The sequence below is a fragment of the Pecten maximus genome, chromosome 9 (assembly GCF_902652985.1).
Source record: "Pecten maximus chromosome 9, xPecMax1.1, whole genome shotgun sequence".
NCBI classification, from domain to species: Eukaryota; Metazoa; Mollusca; class Bivalvia; order Pectinida; family Pectinidae; genus Pecten; species Pecten maximus.
Window position 1 is genome coordinate 1,280,970 of NC_047023.1, and position 15,641 is coordinate 1,296,610.

At 36.5% G+C, this 15,641-nt stretch overlaps 1 protein-coding gene across 4 annotated transcripts in view; it reads right to left on the minus strand.

Moving 5' to 3' along the window:
• Positions 1–15,224, minus strand: part of LOC117334733 (MAU2 chromatid cohesion factor homolog) — a 38,750-nt gene extending 23,526 nt beyond the window's left edge. For 3 of the 4 annotated variants that reach the window (XR_004534217.1, XR_004534220.1, XR_004534218.1), the window contains exons 1-9: positions 14,949–15,182; positions 14,805–14,822; positions 10,644–10,709; positions 10,140–10,235; positions 9,277–9,399; positions 7,869–8,024; positions 5,448–5,523; positions 3,257–3,330; positions 2,613–2,703 (exon numbers count right to left, since the gene is read on the minus strand). Coding sequence is in view for 1 of the 4 variants with exons in the window: in XM_033894527.1 (XP_033750418.1) it covers positions 2,613–2,703; positions 3,257–3,330; positions 5,448–5,523; positions 7,869–8,024; positions 9,277–9,399; positions 10,140–10,235; positions 10,644–10,709; positions 14,805–14,822; positions 14,949–15,182 (934 nt within the window). In the remaining 3 variants the exon portion in view is untranslated. Of the gene's footprint in view, positions 1–2,612; positions 2,704–3,256; positions 3,331–5,447; positions 5,524–7,868; positions 8,025–9,276; positions 9,400–10,139; positions 10,236–10,643; positions 10,710–14,804; positions 14,823–14,948 lie in introns of all 4 variants that reach the window. The other variant, XM_033894527.1, reaches the window with a different exon arrangement.
• Positions 15,225–15,641: the final 417 nt, after the last annotated feature.

Below are 15,641 nucleotides of genomic sequence, written 5' to 3' on the forward strand. Positions count from 1 at the left end.
TGAAAGTTAATCATACAACTTATCAGGGCATCCAACACTGAAAGTAGATCATACAACTTAACAGGGCATCCAACACTGAAAGTTAATCATACAACTTATCAGGGCATCCAACACTGAAAGTAGATCATACAACTTATCAGGGAATCTAAAAGTAGATCATACAACTTATCAGGGCATCCAACACTGAAAGTAGATCATACAACTTAATAGGGAATCCCAACACTGAAAGTAGATCATACAACTTATCAGGGCATCCAACACTGAAAGTAGATCATACAACTTAATAGGGAATCTAAAAGTAGATCATACAACTTATCAGGGCATCCAACACTGAAAGTAGATCATACAACTTAATAGGGAATCCCAACACTGAAAGTAGATCATACAACTTATCAGGGCATCCAACACTGAAAGTAGATCATACAACTTAATAGGGAATCCAACACTGAAAGTTAATCATACAACTTATCAGGGAATCTAAAAGTAGATCATACAACTTATCAGGGAATCTAAAAGTAGATCATATAACTTATCAGGGAATCTAAAAGTAGATCATACAACTTATCAGGGAATCTAAAAGTAGATCATATAACTTATCAGGGAATCTAAAGGTAGATCATACAATAGGGAATCTAAAGGTAGATCATACAACTTATCAGGGAATCTAAAGGTAGATCATACAATAGGGAATCTAAAGGTAGATCATACAACTTAACAGGGAATCTAAAAGTAGATCATACAACTTAACAGGGAATCTAAAAGTAGATCATACAATAGGGAATCTAAAAGTAGATCATACAACTTATCAGGAAATCTAAAAGTAGATCATACAACTTAATAGGGAATCTAAACGTAGATCATACAACTTATCAGGAAATCTAAAAGTAGATCATACAACTTAATAGGGAATCTAAAAGTAGATCATATAACTTATCAGGGAATCTAAAAGTAGATCATACAACTTATCAGGGAATCTAAAGGTAAATCATACAACTTATCAGGGAATCTAAAAGTAGATCATACAACTTAATAGGGAATCTAAAAGTAGATCATACAACTTATCAGGGAATCTAAAAGTAGATCATACAACTTATCAGGGAATCTAAAAGTAGATCATACAACTTATCAGGGAATCTAAAAGTAGATCATATAACTTATCAGGGAATCTAAAAGTAGATCATATAACTTAATAGGGAATCTAAAAGTAGATCATACAACTTATCAGGAAATCTAAAAGTAGATCATACAACTTATCAGGGAATCTAAAAGTAGATCATATAACTTAATAGGGAATCTAAAAGTAGATCATACAACTTAATAGGGAATCTAAAAGTAGATCATATAACTTAATAGGGAATCTAAAAGTAGATCATACAACTTAATAGGGAATCTAAAAGTAGATTATACAACTTAATAGGGAATCTAAAAGTAGATCATATAACTTAATAGGGAATCTAAAAGTAGATCATACAACTTATCAGGGAATCTAAAAGTAGATCATACAACTTAATAGGGAATCTAAAAGTAGATCATATAACTTAATAGGGAATCTAAAAGTAGATCATACAACTTATCAGGGAATCTAAAAGTAGATCATATAACTTAATAGGGAATCTAAAAGTAGATCATACAACTTAATAGGGAATCTAAAAGTAGATCATATAACTTAATAGGGAATTTAAAAGTAGGTCATACAACTTAATAGGGAATTTAAAAGTAGATCATACAACTTATCAGGGAATCTAAAAGTAGATCATACAACTTATCAGGGAATCTAAAAGTAGATCATACAACTTATCAGGGAATCTAAAAGTAGATCATACAACTTATCAGGGAATCTAAAAGTAGATCATACAACTTAATAGGGAATCTAAAAGTAGATCATACAACTTATCAGGGAATCTAAAAGTAGATCATACAACTTATCAGGGAATCTAAAAGTAGATCATATAACTTATCAGGGAATCTAAAAGTAGATCATACAACTTATCAGGGAATCTAAAAGTAGATCATATAACTTAATCAGGGAATCTAAAAGTAGATCATATAACTTATCAGGGAATTTTAAATTTGTCAGAGATGACTAACTTTTCCTGAAGCACAATTTCACATGTTGTTTACATGTCCAACAGCATGTTTTCACATGTTGTTTACATGTCAGACAGCATATTTTCACGTTTTTCACATGTTGTTTACATGACCGACAGCATGTTTTCACATGTTGTTTACATGTCTGACAGCATATTTTCACATGTTGTTTACATGTCTGACAGCATATTTTCACATGTTGTTTACATGTCTGACAGCATATTTTCACATGTTGTTTACATGTCTGACAGCATATTTTCACATGTTGTTTACATGTCCAACAGCATATTTTCACATGTTGTTTACATGTCCAACAGCATATTTTCACATGTTGTTTAATAACATGTTTGACAGCCTATTTTAGTAGACAAGGATGGTTGACAACCACATTCCTATATATATTGCTTCCAAATGAAATGACCAATGGAATCCCAAATAATTGTATACATGCACTTTTTCAACATGACATAAAAAGACATTTCAAACAATTAGATAATTTTGTCTACAGAAGCACTTTTTCTTACTTTTTAATTTTTCTATTTGCATAAGAGCTTTGTCTGTATATTTCTGTGCCTTGTCCATGTACCCTGCCTGCATGGAGTGCATCACTGTCACCTGAAATGAAACAAATCAATTTCGCTGTCATTCACATTTTAATCAATTAGTGCCGTTTTCAACATACAAAACATGTCAGATATTGGTATTGTCGATAATTGTATTAAGTTGACCATATTTATGGGAATCCAATAAATTTCTTCCAGAACAAAAAAAAAAGATATCTTTTTCAGAAGCTTTGATCCAACTTTTCCTATATCTCTTAATGTTTCATTTCTCATCACCCCCCCCCCCCCCCCCCCCCCCCCCCCGAGTACCCACCCTGTTTTCTTCCAACAAGGCAAACAAAATCAATTCAACTTAATATCAGCTTCATTCAAACTTATTGTAAAAAAGCTTCTAAATGATGCTGATGCTGTCCCACACCTGATATTTAAACCTGATCAGCCAGAATACCAGTGCAATTTGAGCTTCACTACTTACCAAGTATACCAGAACACACATACTTACCAAGTATACCAGAACACACATACTTACCAAGTATACCAGAACACACATACTTACCTACCAGAACACACATACTTACCAAGTCTACCAGAACACACATACTTACCAAGTATACCAGAACACACATGTGTTCAATAGGGAGCCAGTGAAACATATCTACAGGGTTACTGGACGTGGGTTCTGGGGATGAAAAAGTAACAAATCGATTAAGGATCCTGTGGACACAATAAACAGCCTATAATACACCAGAATTACATGTAAAGTCTTGTCTCATGTCTCGTCTCTCCCGCTTTCTTTAATGTCAGTATTATAATTAGTAAATTCAAGCAAACTGAACTATTCACTAAAATACTGGTATTTTTCCAAAATGACCAAAAGGTCTCCGCTTCATAGTATGGAAGCACATGTTATGTTACAGAAATGAGTGAATATCAATGAATTGCAAAAACAAATATCAGATTTCACAAAGTCACTCATTGTCAAAATTCACCTAAACATGACATTTTAGCCCAAAATATCACTCTTCCTGAAGGGTGTGAAGAAAATACATCTGATGTATTATAGAATTTATTTGAATTTGATAAACTAATTTGTAAGTAAATTGGAAAAGCAATAAAGATTTCTTAATGACTTCTAAAAATCTAAAAACTTAACCTCAAAATACAGCAAAAAATAATGTGTAACATGTTGGGTGTGCAGAGGTATCCATACTTCAATGCGATTTTACTCCTAGCTTGGTTAGAATAATATTGATACTTTTTGAGAAACTGAGATGAACACAAAACTTTAAAGTCCAGTTTCCCAGCATCTCTAATTTCCAGAGTCACGGGACCAATAACTTCTGGATGATATGACATAAATGAAGGCTATTTTGAGATGTCCGGGATCAAACTATTTACCAAATTTGGTTCAGTTTGCCTAACACCTTTCGAGCAATGGATCTAAACACAAAGCTTTACCAGTGAACTGCTGACAACGATGCTGTCACCACCAGAAACGTAAATTCACAGTCCTGCTCGGGGCAGGCCAGACAATAACTAATAACTGAAAACTTGAATATATTCATTAACTTCCAAGATGATTTATGAACAGTAGCATATATTGTAGACTGACAATGATTTTTATTTCAATTCTTCAAATATATTCATGAAGATAATTTATTCAGAATAGTAGGATGCATGGTATCAAATTCAAATATTATTGATACAAATCATAAAATAAACTAACTTAACAAACCAAACTGGCTTGGCAAAAATCACAGCAAATATGTCAAATATCGGACGAGTCCATTTTTGTCATTAGTCCTGTGTCATTATCAGTGGGTATAATACAAATTCTAGGATTATTTCACTTCACTGATCCTGAAGACCTACCTTCGTCTGTGTGTAATTGTGTAATGGTTAGTATGATTTGCTGAAGACCTACCTTCGTCTGTGTGTAATTGTGTAATGGTCAGTATGTTTTCCTGAAGACCTACCTTCGTCTGTGTGTAATTGTGTGATTGTCTGTATGATTTGCTGAAGACCTACCTTCGTCTGTGTGTAATTGTGTAATGGTCAGTATGATTTGCTGAAGACCTACCTTCGTCTGTGTGTAATTGTATAATGGTCAGTATGTTTTCCTGAAGACCTACCTTCGTCTGTGTGTAATTGTGTAATGTTCTGTGTTTTCCTGAAGACCTACCTTCGTCTGTGTGTAATTGTGTAATGGTCAGTATGATTTGCTGAAGACCTACCTTCGTCTGTGTGTAATTGTGCAATGGTCAGTATGTTTTCCTGAAGACCTACCTTCGTCTGTGTGTAATTGTGTGATTGTCTGTATGATTTCCTGAAGACCTACCTTCGTCTGTGTGTAATTGTCTGTATGATTTCCTGAAGACCTACCTTCGTCTGTGTGTAATTGTGTAATGTTCTGTGTTTTCATGAAGACCTACCTTCTTCTGTGTGTAATTGTGTAATGGTCTGTATGATTTCCTGAAGACCTACCTTCGTCTGTGTGTAATTGTGTAATGGTCAGTATGATTTGCTGAAGACCTACCTTTGTCAGTGTGTAATTGTGTAATGTTCTGTATGATTTGCTGAAGACCTACCTTCGTCTGTGTGTAATTGTGTGATTGTCTGTATGATTTGCTGAAGACCTACCTTCGTCTGTGTGTAATTGTGTAATGGTTAGTATGATTTGCTGAAGACCTACCTTCGTCTGTGTGTAATTGTGTAATGTTCTGTATGATTTGCTGAAGACCTACCTTCGTCTGTGTGTAATTGTGTAATGGTCAGTATGATTTGCTGAAGACCTACCTTCGTCTGTGTGTAATTGTGTAATGGTCTGTATGATTTGCTGAAGATTTTTTAGGGCTGGTTTCACACTCTTCACCTGAAACAGAATTAACAAATTTACACTACTACACAGATTGAGCATCTGGTGATGAAAATTTGAACAATATAATTGTTCAGTAATATTTTGTAATAACCTGACAAGTCTAATAACCTGACAAGTCTAATAACCTGACAAGTCCAAGTTATTCTAAAGAATCAGTTCAATTAGTGTAACAAATTCTGATGTACAGGTGTCATTATTAATTCAATGTACAGTGGAACTTTGTTAACTCGAACTCGACGGGACCACAAGAAAATTTTGAGTTATCAGAGTTTTTGAATTAAGCGAGTTGTCATTTTTGGTACAAAGTTTGGTCAATATTTGTCAACATTATATAATCATTATAACTCCGCTCTGTCGCTCATCAGTTAAGTGTAAAGATTGGTGAATACATGTAAATGTATATGTAATATTTCGTTCTGTCACTCGTAGTTTGGTGTAGTTTTGCCGATATACAGCCTCGATAAAGTTTCTTTCGCTTAGTCCTTCAAGAACGGTCTGATGTACATGTCATGTTTGCAAAAGGAACAAATGCAATCAATGATTGCGAAAGCTCACCGGCGGCAGCAATCACACTATGCATTCATTTTTTATGTATGTATAAGCAATGTCCTAGACCTCTAATGGATGTATATGTATAAACCAAATAAGAAGGGTGTGGCCTGACAAGCTTTCCAAAACTAACCCCCAAAATCTTTAAAGTGGGTTTTTGTGTCAAAAAAAGTAATTATGTCCACTAAATGTTAAAATGCCAAAAACAAAATCACAAATTTTTTCTGCATGATTTTGCCACAGCGTCACTCCTGAATCTCTAATGAATGTAAAACCCAAATTAGAAGGGTGATGTGTATACTTTTGGACTTACCCCCAAAACTTTAAAGTGAGTTTTGGTTACCCCCAAAACTTTAAAGTGAGCTTTGGTTGAAAAAAAGTTAAGTCCACAAAATGGTAAAATGCGAAAAAATCACATTTTTTTGTGCATGATTTTGCCATAACATCACTTCTAGACCTCTAATGAATGTATAAACCAAATTAGAAGGGCATGAGGTGTATACTTTCGGACTTACAAGCTTTCCAAAAACTTACCCCAAAAACTTTAAAGTTTTGGGGTGGGACGCCGACGCGGACGCCGGGGTGACAGCATTAGCTCTCAGTTACTCGTAACCGGTGAGCTAATAACGATAAAATGGAATTCAACCGAATAACAATTTATTAATGTTATATCAAATAACCGCTTAAATTTAAGATAGATTATATGTAAAAACTTAACAGAACCATTACCTTATATTGGACATATAAAATACTGTTTGATAGTCCTACTTACGTTTTAATACCGACAACCACGCCATTTCCAAGTGTATTAGCACAGGAAGTTGGGCTGCGCATGTGCGTATAAAATGTTATTGTTACTGAGTTGGCGTGTTATCCGATTTAATAGACAGCGCTGACCGATACAGTCTTATTCAGAACACCTCGGTAGTAATTACGCTATTGTTTCAGCAGTTTAAAGATTTAATAGGCACCGGTGACTGTTTCATTTCTACACCGGTAAAAATATCAGCCGAGTAGATCTACCAGTGTGTCAGAGATAAGTTCCGCTTGAGCGAGCGGGTAGATGAGTTGTTGACTATCATGTGTACTATTATCGGCGACAGCCTTAGGACATTACCTGATGTAAGTAAGAACAGTACTTTTTATCACCGACAGTTATTGGATTCCACCGACAATTTCTTAAATGAATTTATTAAACATTTTACAATAGCATATAATAATCGGTAGGTTTGTAGTGCTGATACAAACGGAATTTCGATGTTGAAAAAATGTTGGCATTTACCACCGATCTTTGTTGGGTTGGACACACAAATAATACTTCGAGTTATTTGATCATTTCAGGTAGGATTTGTATTTTTGGGGCCAAATTTCACATCGTATTATCCGAGTTTTTCGAGTTTTCCTAATTCAAGTTTTTTTTACTAGGATAAAGAGAGAATTCGGCTGGGACTGACGAACTACTTCGAGTTGAGCGGGGTATTCGAGTTAAGCAGGGTATTCGAGTTAACGAAATTCCACTGTATTGCAATGTATCAATTCATCATTGTCAGAAACAATGACATTTGTATAAAGTTGGTCCTTGAATAAAGAATTCTACACTGAATGAGAAATTTCCACAGACATCACTGACATAATTTGTCTGAAAAGTTGTTGAAAGATGATATTTCATTTAAAAATTTCCACAATGATCAAAGCTGGACATGTATTGATTATCAATATAATATACGAATATGCGCTCAGAACATGGTTAACTAAGAGATGGTTTTAGATGGAAATGAATTAAAATTTACCTGGCCTGCCATGAGATAATGACACACTTGCAGGACAAGGAAAAACACCTTCAACGACTCCTTCTGTACAGGTTGACCGTTGTACGTTTCGATCATCTGACCAGCAGTACTTAGGGTGCTGTGTACATCTGCCGTCTTCTTGTCTATCAGGTACAACTACAGGTAAATCAGATTATTATCAGTTGTTATGTACAGGTAAATTATATATTGTTATCGGTAAAGGTAAATTATATATTGTTATCAGTGCAGGTAAATCAAAGATTGTCATCGGTACAGGTAAATTATATACTGTCATCAGTGCAGGTAAATTATATAGTTATTGGTACAGGTAAATTATATAGTTATTGGTACAGGTAAATTATATAGTTATTGGTACAGGTAAATTATATAGTTATTGGTACAGATAAATTATATAGTTATCGGTACAGGTAAATTATATACTGTTATCCGTACAAATTGTGTAAATTTGCAATTTTGTTAATCTGTCAAAGGTTGCAGTCAATGCTAAAATGACGTTCACAATTGAAAAAGTTACAGAGAGATGTTATACTGAACTAAAGAATTTCATTTTTTTTTTTTTAAATATAGGCCAGGTGACTAAGTTTTCCAATTGGCACCTAGATTTTATGACTTGTTAGCCAATTAGGCCACCTAGGCCCCGTTGTTCAACAGGTGATTAAGCTAATCACATTTTAACAACATTTTTCAAATCCTGATATGATTTCTGGTAGGCCTAGCTTGTCAAAAATTCTGTAATTCTTACTGTCTTCCAAGTTCTGGCATTATTTAAAGGTTTTGTAACAAGTGAGAAATGAAATTTTCTCTCATCAAGTGATTAATCTAACCGCCTTTTGAACAACTGGACCCTGGTAATAATATCCACTTTGAGTGCCCCGTTATACAGATTTTTATCATTTAGAATCAGAAAAAAAAACAAGGCACCGCAAACAATACAGATCCCCATGCATGCCAAGTATATCTGCTGAAATATCCTGCAATAAGTCCGGAGTGATGCCAACTCGTTTGAAGTATTCTCATACATGACAAATCTATGAAGTTTGATCAAAATCTTTTACAAGGAAGTAACCTTAAAAGAGTGAATTGTCTTCAGCAACAGTGACCTTGACCTTAGCATCCTTAAACACAAACTTGTTCGATGTATACTCATACTTGACCACTATATGTGTAAATTTCTACAACAAAACTGGAGTACAACTTCACAAAACTAAGAAAAGAAATAACAAAACTTGGGCTTGCTCGGATGTTCCATACAGGTCAACAGTCGAAACAAGCCTGTCGACAATTTTGACTGGCCGACATGTTACAGTTTTCAAGCAATTATCCTGAGACACGGTCAAAAATATTTAATTTATCTTTGCACAGAAAGGTAACAATGACTTATACTCACCATGCCTTTGCTGAGAACAAATAGGAGCTTGGTGTACTCCGAGTGAGCGGTGTCCGAGAACTCTGCTCCTGCTGTCAGTAACTGACAGGCTGTGACAAAATCCTTCTCTATTGAATGGATTTGCTGAAAATAAATGACATGGCCAGTCAGTAATATGATGTTTTAATTATTGAACTTGTTGATGACATGGTACCATGCATTTATAATGTGCCGAGGGTTGAATGTCATACTCTGACAATCAGTATACCACAAGTAATTACATATGTTTTCCAATAAACAAGGGGCCCAGAGGGCCTGCATCACACACTGGGATATTTCAGTAAGCATGGCACACTACTGTTGTGTAAGGGCTTTTCCAGTAAAATATCTTCCTCACCCCAGGATTCCAGGGTGGGTTAAGGGGTACCACTTACAGAATTTATTCAATGAATTACATAGAAGTAATAGGAAGGAAATCCAACCATGGATAGCAGTGATTTATCGTGGAGTCCTGGGGCCGGGTAGATATTTTAATGGAATAGCCCTAAATTACATTACTAATATTTTAAGTTTAATCAGAATCTATCAATTCATGATGTAAACTCCAAGAAAGATTGAAAATTGTCTTTAACTATTTGATATTTGTTGATGAAGCAATAAGACATAAACTTAGCTTGTCACCAAAACATTGACTACAGATTAAATTCATCATACCAGGATAAACATTGACTACAGATTAAATTCATCATACCAGGATAAACATTGAATACAGATTAAATTCATCATACCAGGATAAACATTGACTACAGATTAAATTCATCATACCAGGATAAACACTATAGATATGTATTTTAATCCTGCATTAATATGGACAGGATACTTACTGCAAGCTGAAATAGGAGCCGGCAGTGCCAATAGGGCGCCTGTTGGGAGATTTCTACTGCCTTCATCAGGATCTGTCTTGCATGCTGTAGTTGATTCTAAAGGCAAAAAGTAAGTTCCATTGAAATTTGAAATACGAAAAGGTTCACACGTTTTTAACACCAGAAAACACAAACAGCACTGTCTAACACTCGCTTTCATTGCAATTTCCAAGCAGATTATTCTATTTATTTACAGCTAATGGAAATACTAAAACTGCTCAGGTCCCTTTAACTCAAAACCAATCAAACTTTGGACTTTGATTGTTAATTATGACCAATCTAATAGTGAGTTAACCTGACCATTAATTCTGGGATATCTGACTGTTGATCCTGGGATATCTGACCATTAATCCTGGGATACCTGACCATTGATCCCGGGATATCTGACCATTGATCCGGGGATATCCGACCATTGTAATGGTAAGATGACTGATATTATAACCTGTGGAAGTGATTTCACCCTACCTGATCCTGGAACATCTGTGCTAACACACAAGCAGCTTCAAATTTGACATCATCACAAGCTGGCATCTGTATGTATGTTAAGGAATTGTTTATGTCAAGTCTTTCATCACCAAAACAAATATATAGAATAAATTTTCTCCATCTGAAATTTTAAAGTAAAATCTTCATAAGTAAGGTGGAGTTATTTCCCTTTGACTACTCTTGCAACCTCACGATGTTGATAGAAATAAATATATTGTGCAATTGTTTCCAATTGACAAGAGATAGTTATTTAGACTTGTGAAGACATGGAATTACAACACAAACTCCGTAGTAGGGTTTTCATTATATTTCTGGTAAATAGAGCCTACAAATATAAATATAACAAGTATAAGTCCAATGGACATAAAACATATAAAAGTAGGTTCTTTATACGCATATATGATACTATATAATAGAAACGCATTATATATATTTATATGTTGTGCTGTCTTACCAGGTAGTTGGGAGCCATCAGTGGGGACTCATGTGTCCTGGTCCATGTCATAGCTACGAATGAACGTGTGAGGGATTGGGGTGTGTGAGCCGATGTGGCAGCGCATGCGCCTACGAGAATCCTCGAGATGCATGCACAGACACAGGGGCTTTATGATATACATTCCACTCTCATTCATATGACAACAACATGTACACGTGGACAGGCTAGGCCCTGATCATGCATTGGGAAATCAATGTATACACATGCTGTCTACAGTTATATTAAATCGATCTGTAACAGCAGCAATTAAGATTATTGACATTAAACACTTTTCTATGATCAAATTATTTCTAATTATTTTTTAGTGGCATAGAATCCACAGGTTTACAAATAAAACTAAAATGCAAACCAAGTGTGCATCTCCATCACTATTTGATCATCTGTATTTAAAGGAGTGGGCTCGTGTGACCTTGTAGTGTATAATAGTGTTGGGACGATTATCGATTATAATCGATAATTGATTGTTTCTTGTCCTGGTAGAGACTATCGATTATGAAAGCTAACAATCGATTATATAGGACGGGAGGTAACTCATACATAACTACATGTACTATTATTATCAAGTGAATATAACATATCATATCCCAAAAAGAAATACGTTATTAACAGTTTTAGAACTGTTTTTCTTCATTGAAAACGATTGTGATTTCCTTATTATGAAACGGTTGTAACGTAGTTGGTTTTGGTCCATCGGCGGTAGATTTGGTACATTGAAAAAGAAAGTAACAAAAATGTTCCGAACGTGTAACCTTCCGATGGTACTTCCGCTGTAAAATAAAATGGACGCGGTTGCCCCAATCTATCCCTATCCAGGCGGCAAAGCCCGGTCGCGGGTTTGGACCCATTTCGGGTTCTATAAAATAAGAGAAGGGGGGCCAACCAAAGAAAATCTGGATATGACGAAGGTGATATGCAAACTGTGCAGGCGGTCATATGCCAACAAACGTTAGACTAAGTGCACGAAACTAGTTTCGTTTTACAATCGGAGTTCCGCGAATTGAAGTCAATTTCACTTTTGCTCCGGGTTCTCTGAATTGAGTCTGAAACATAGCTCAGTTGTTTTTCTGCTATGCATTTTTAGCAAATGTTGACAGAAAGAATGACTGTTCACTATTGTAACTTTCATTCATGTAAGTTGTAACTTATGTTGGACTATTTAGCAACCGTCCCAACCAATTACATAATCGATAATTATTAAGTTGTCTCCAACCGATTATCGATTATGATTTCCCAACCGATTCCCAACACTAAGTGTATAATGTTAAATATGATCTTTGTCACTCAGCTGACAGAGCGGGTCAGTGTGACATGTACATAGCGTTAAATACGATCTTTGTCACTCAGCTGACAGAGCGGGTCAGTGTGAATTGTACATAGCGTTAAATACGATCTCTGTCACTCAGCTGACAGAGTTGGTCAGTGAGACTTGTACTCAAGTGTTAAATACGATCTCTATCACACAGCTGACAGAGCGGGTCAGTGTGAATTGTACATAGCGTTAAATACGATCTTTGTCACTCAGCTGACAGAGCGGGTCAGTGTGACATGTACATAGCATTAATACAATCTCTGTCACTCAGCTGACAGAGCGGGTCAGTGTGAATTGTACATAGCGTTAAATACGATCTCTGTCACTCAGCTGACAGAGTTGGTCAGTGTGAATTGTACATAGTGTTAAATACTTTCTCTGTCAGTGTCACTCAGCTGACAGAGTTGGTCATTGTAACTTGTACTCAAGTGTTAACTATATGGTCTCTATCACTCAGCTGACAGAGCATGCTTCTTTTGCTCAGGAAATAGTCATGGATTATCACTTAGATCCAGACTCGATTCCTGTTGGACAATAGGCAGAAATATGTATTTCCCTGTTTCACATTGGCACTCAACTAAAACCCCTGGTGGTGTGTTAATGAAAGTCTCGAGTTGAATCTCAAGAAAAACAGAGAGTTTTGCAAAAGGAATAGTGTGAGAGGAGTGGAAAATGCACTGCCAGACCAGGGTTGAAACAAAATGCACTTCCAGACCAGGGTTGAAACAAAATGCACTTCCAGACCAGGGTTGAAACAAAATGCACTTCCAGACCAGGGTTGAAACAAAATGCACTGCCAGACCAGGGTTGAAACAAAATGCACTTCCAGACCAGGGTTGAAACAAAATGCACTTCCAGACCAGGATTGAAACAAAATGCACTTCCAGACCAGGATTGAAACAAAATGCACTTCCAGACCAGGGTTGAAACAAAATGCACTGCCAGACCAGGGTTGAAACAAAATGCACTTCCAGACCAGGGTTGAAACAAAATGCACTGCCAGACCAGGGTTGAAACAAAATGCACTTCCAGACCAGGGTTGAAACAAAATGCACTTCCAGACCAGGGTTGAAACAAAATGCACTTCCAGACCAGGGTTGAAACAAAATGCACTGCCAGACCAGGGTTGAAACAAAATGCACTTCTAGACCAGGATTGAAACAAAATGCACTTCCAGACCAGGATTGAAACAAAATGCACTTCCAGACCAGGATTGAAACAAAATGCACTTCCAGACCAGGATTGAAACAAAATGCACTTCCAGACCAGGGTTGAAACAAAATGCACTGCCAGACCAGGGTTGAAACAAAATGCACTTCCAGACCAGGGTTGAAACAAAATGCACTGCCAGACCAGGGTTGAAACAAAATGCACTTCCAGACCAGGATTGAAACAAAATGCACTTCCAGACCAGGATTGAAACAAAATGCACTTCCAGACCAGGATTGAAACAAAATGCACTTCCAGACCAGGATTGAAACAAAATGCACTGCCAGACCAGGGTTGAAACAAAATGCACTGCCAGACCAGGATTGAAACAAAATGCACTGCCAGACCAGGGTTGAAACCCTGGACCTCCGAACACTAGCTATATAGCCAGATGCTCTAACAATTGAGCTGCCTGATCGCCGGCATTCATCCCAGTCCAGTTCCGCTACAATGGGTCAGTGTGGCTGTACATAGTGTTTAATAATTCTCGATCACTCAGCTGACAGAGAATGCTTCATTTGCACAGGAAGTAGATTCATGAAATTATCACATTTCATGATTTGAGACCCAGACTCAATTTCTGTAGCGGCACTTGGCAGGTCATGTTTTTCCCTGTTCTTCGAGTTGTATTTGCACTGAAAATAAGCCTGTGACTTCCATCTTGTCACTCATTGAATGAAGAAAAGGATAACCCTTTCATGAAGCTCAAGGTGACAGTATTCTAATTAACAATCAAAATCTGCCATACCATTACCACATTTTGAACATGTTCGCCCCTGCCGAACATCACATGTAACAAGGAAGCCTCTAAATCCCCTACAGCTTGCAGTGGTAAACGGCACCAAGTGTAATAGAAAATGAATAGGATACCTCCATTTTCCTATTTATTGAATATCTAAAATAATGTTAGGTTACTTCCCCTTGACCAACTGCTTTCAAAACAAGTTAAAATATTTCTCTCAATTATCGCTTTATTTACCAACTGTTCTCGTATTTCTTTCTGCTAACAACATTATAGCGACCCTATAGTGCGAGCCATTGTTTACCCTCGTTGAGGTCCGTTCGAGCAGTCAGCCGTTGACAATCAAAATAGTTGTTCATTGTTGATAAATACTCAAAAGGATACAGAAACAGACAACGTCCACTGCAAGTAGAAATAAACAATGGATTAATGTCATACACGTATGAATCAGCAGAGAAATATGTAACAACATCGGCCAGTGTAGACAAGGTGATCACGAATGTCACACAGAACTGGATGTATACTTACTGCTTGTTCTAAATGCGTCCTGGCCAAGTCGGTGTTTTTTGTATGGGCTAACAAAATGTTACCGAGTTGCAGGTGTGTTCTGGCTTCGATTTTTGGTGGCGGTTTGAAGTTGAACATGGACTGAAGGCAGTGGATACATAGTCTGATATTTGGAGGGTTTGAAGTCCTAAATGTCTCCGCTAATCCTAGTAATGAGGCATACCATGGATCAAACACTGGCGATCCGGTCGCCATTTTGATCAGTTCCCGCTGCCAATCCGCGAAGATGTTAGCGCCGCACAAAATGTTTACATTTCGTTTTAAAATTGTTTACGAAATATATCTAGTAAAACTCAGCGTTATATTTTACTGATATGTTTTATAAGATAATAAATTCCACCAGTTCAATTGTTTAATTGGTTTCCAGCAAGAAAATATCGAAAGGGATTTCAACCTGATGTATGCATACGCAACTGTTTGTACGGAGTTTGAAAGGAAAGATTTTAAGGGCGTGAATCGTTCGTTATCAAGTGTACGGGCACCTGTTAAAGTGCGCGATGCAGACGACTATTTCAGAAAATTTATCGAACCATGACGGACATTAACTACACAATATCAAGCGCTCCATATAATTATAGAGCGAGGTCCATGCATAATTACACGTATATATTATAGAGAGGGCTCCAAACGAGTGTGCTTAGCGCACATCATTAC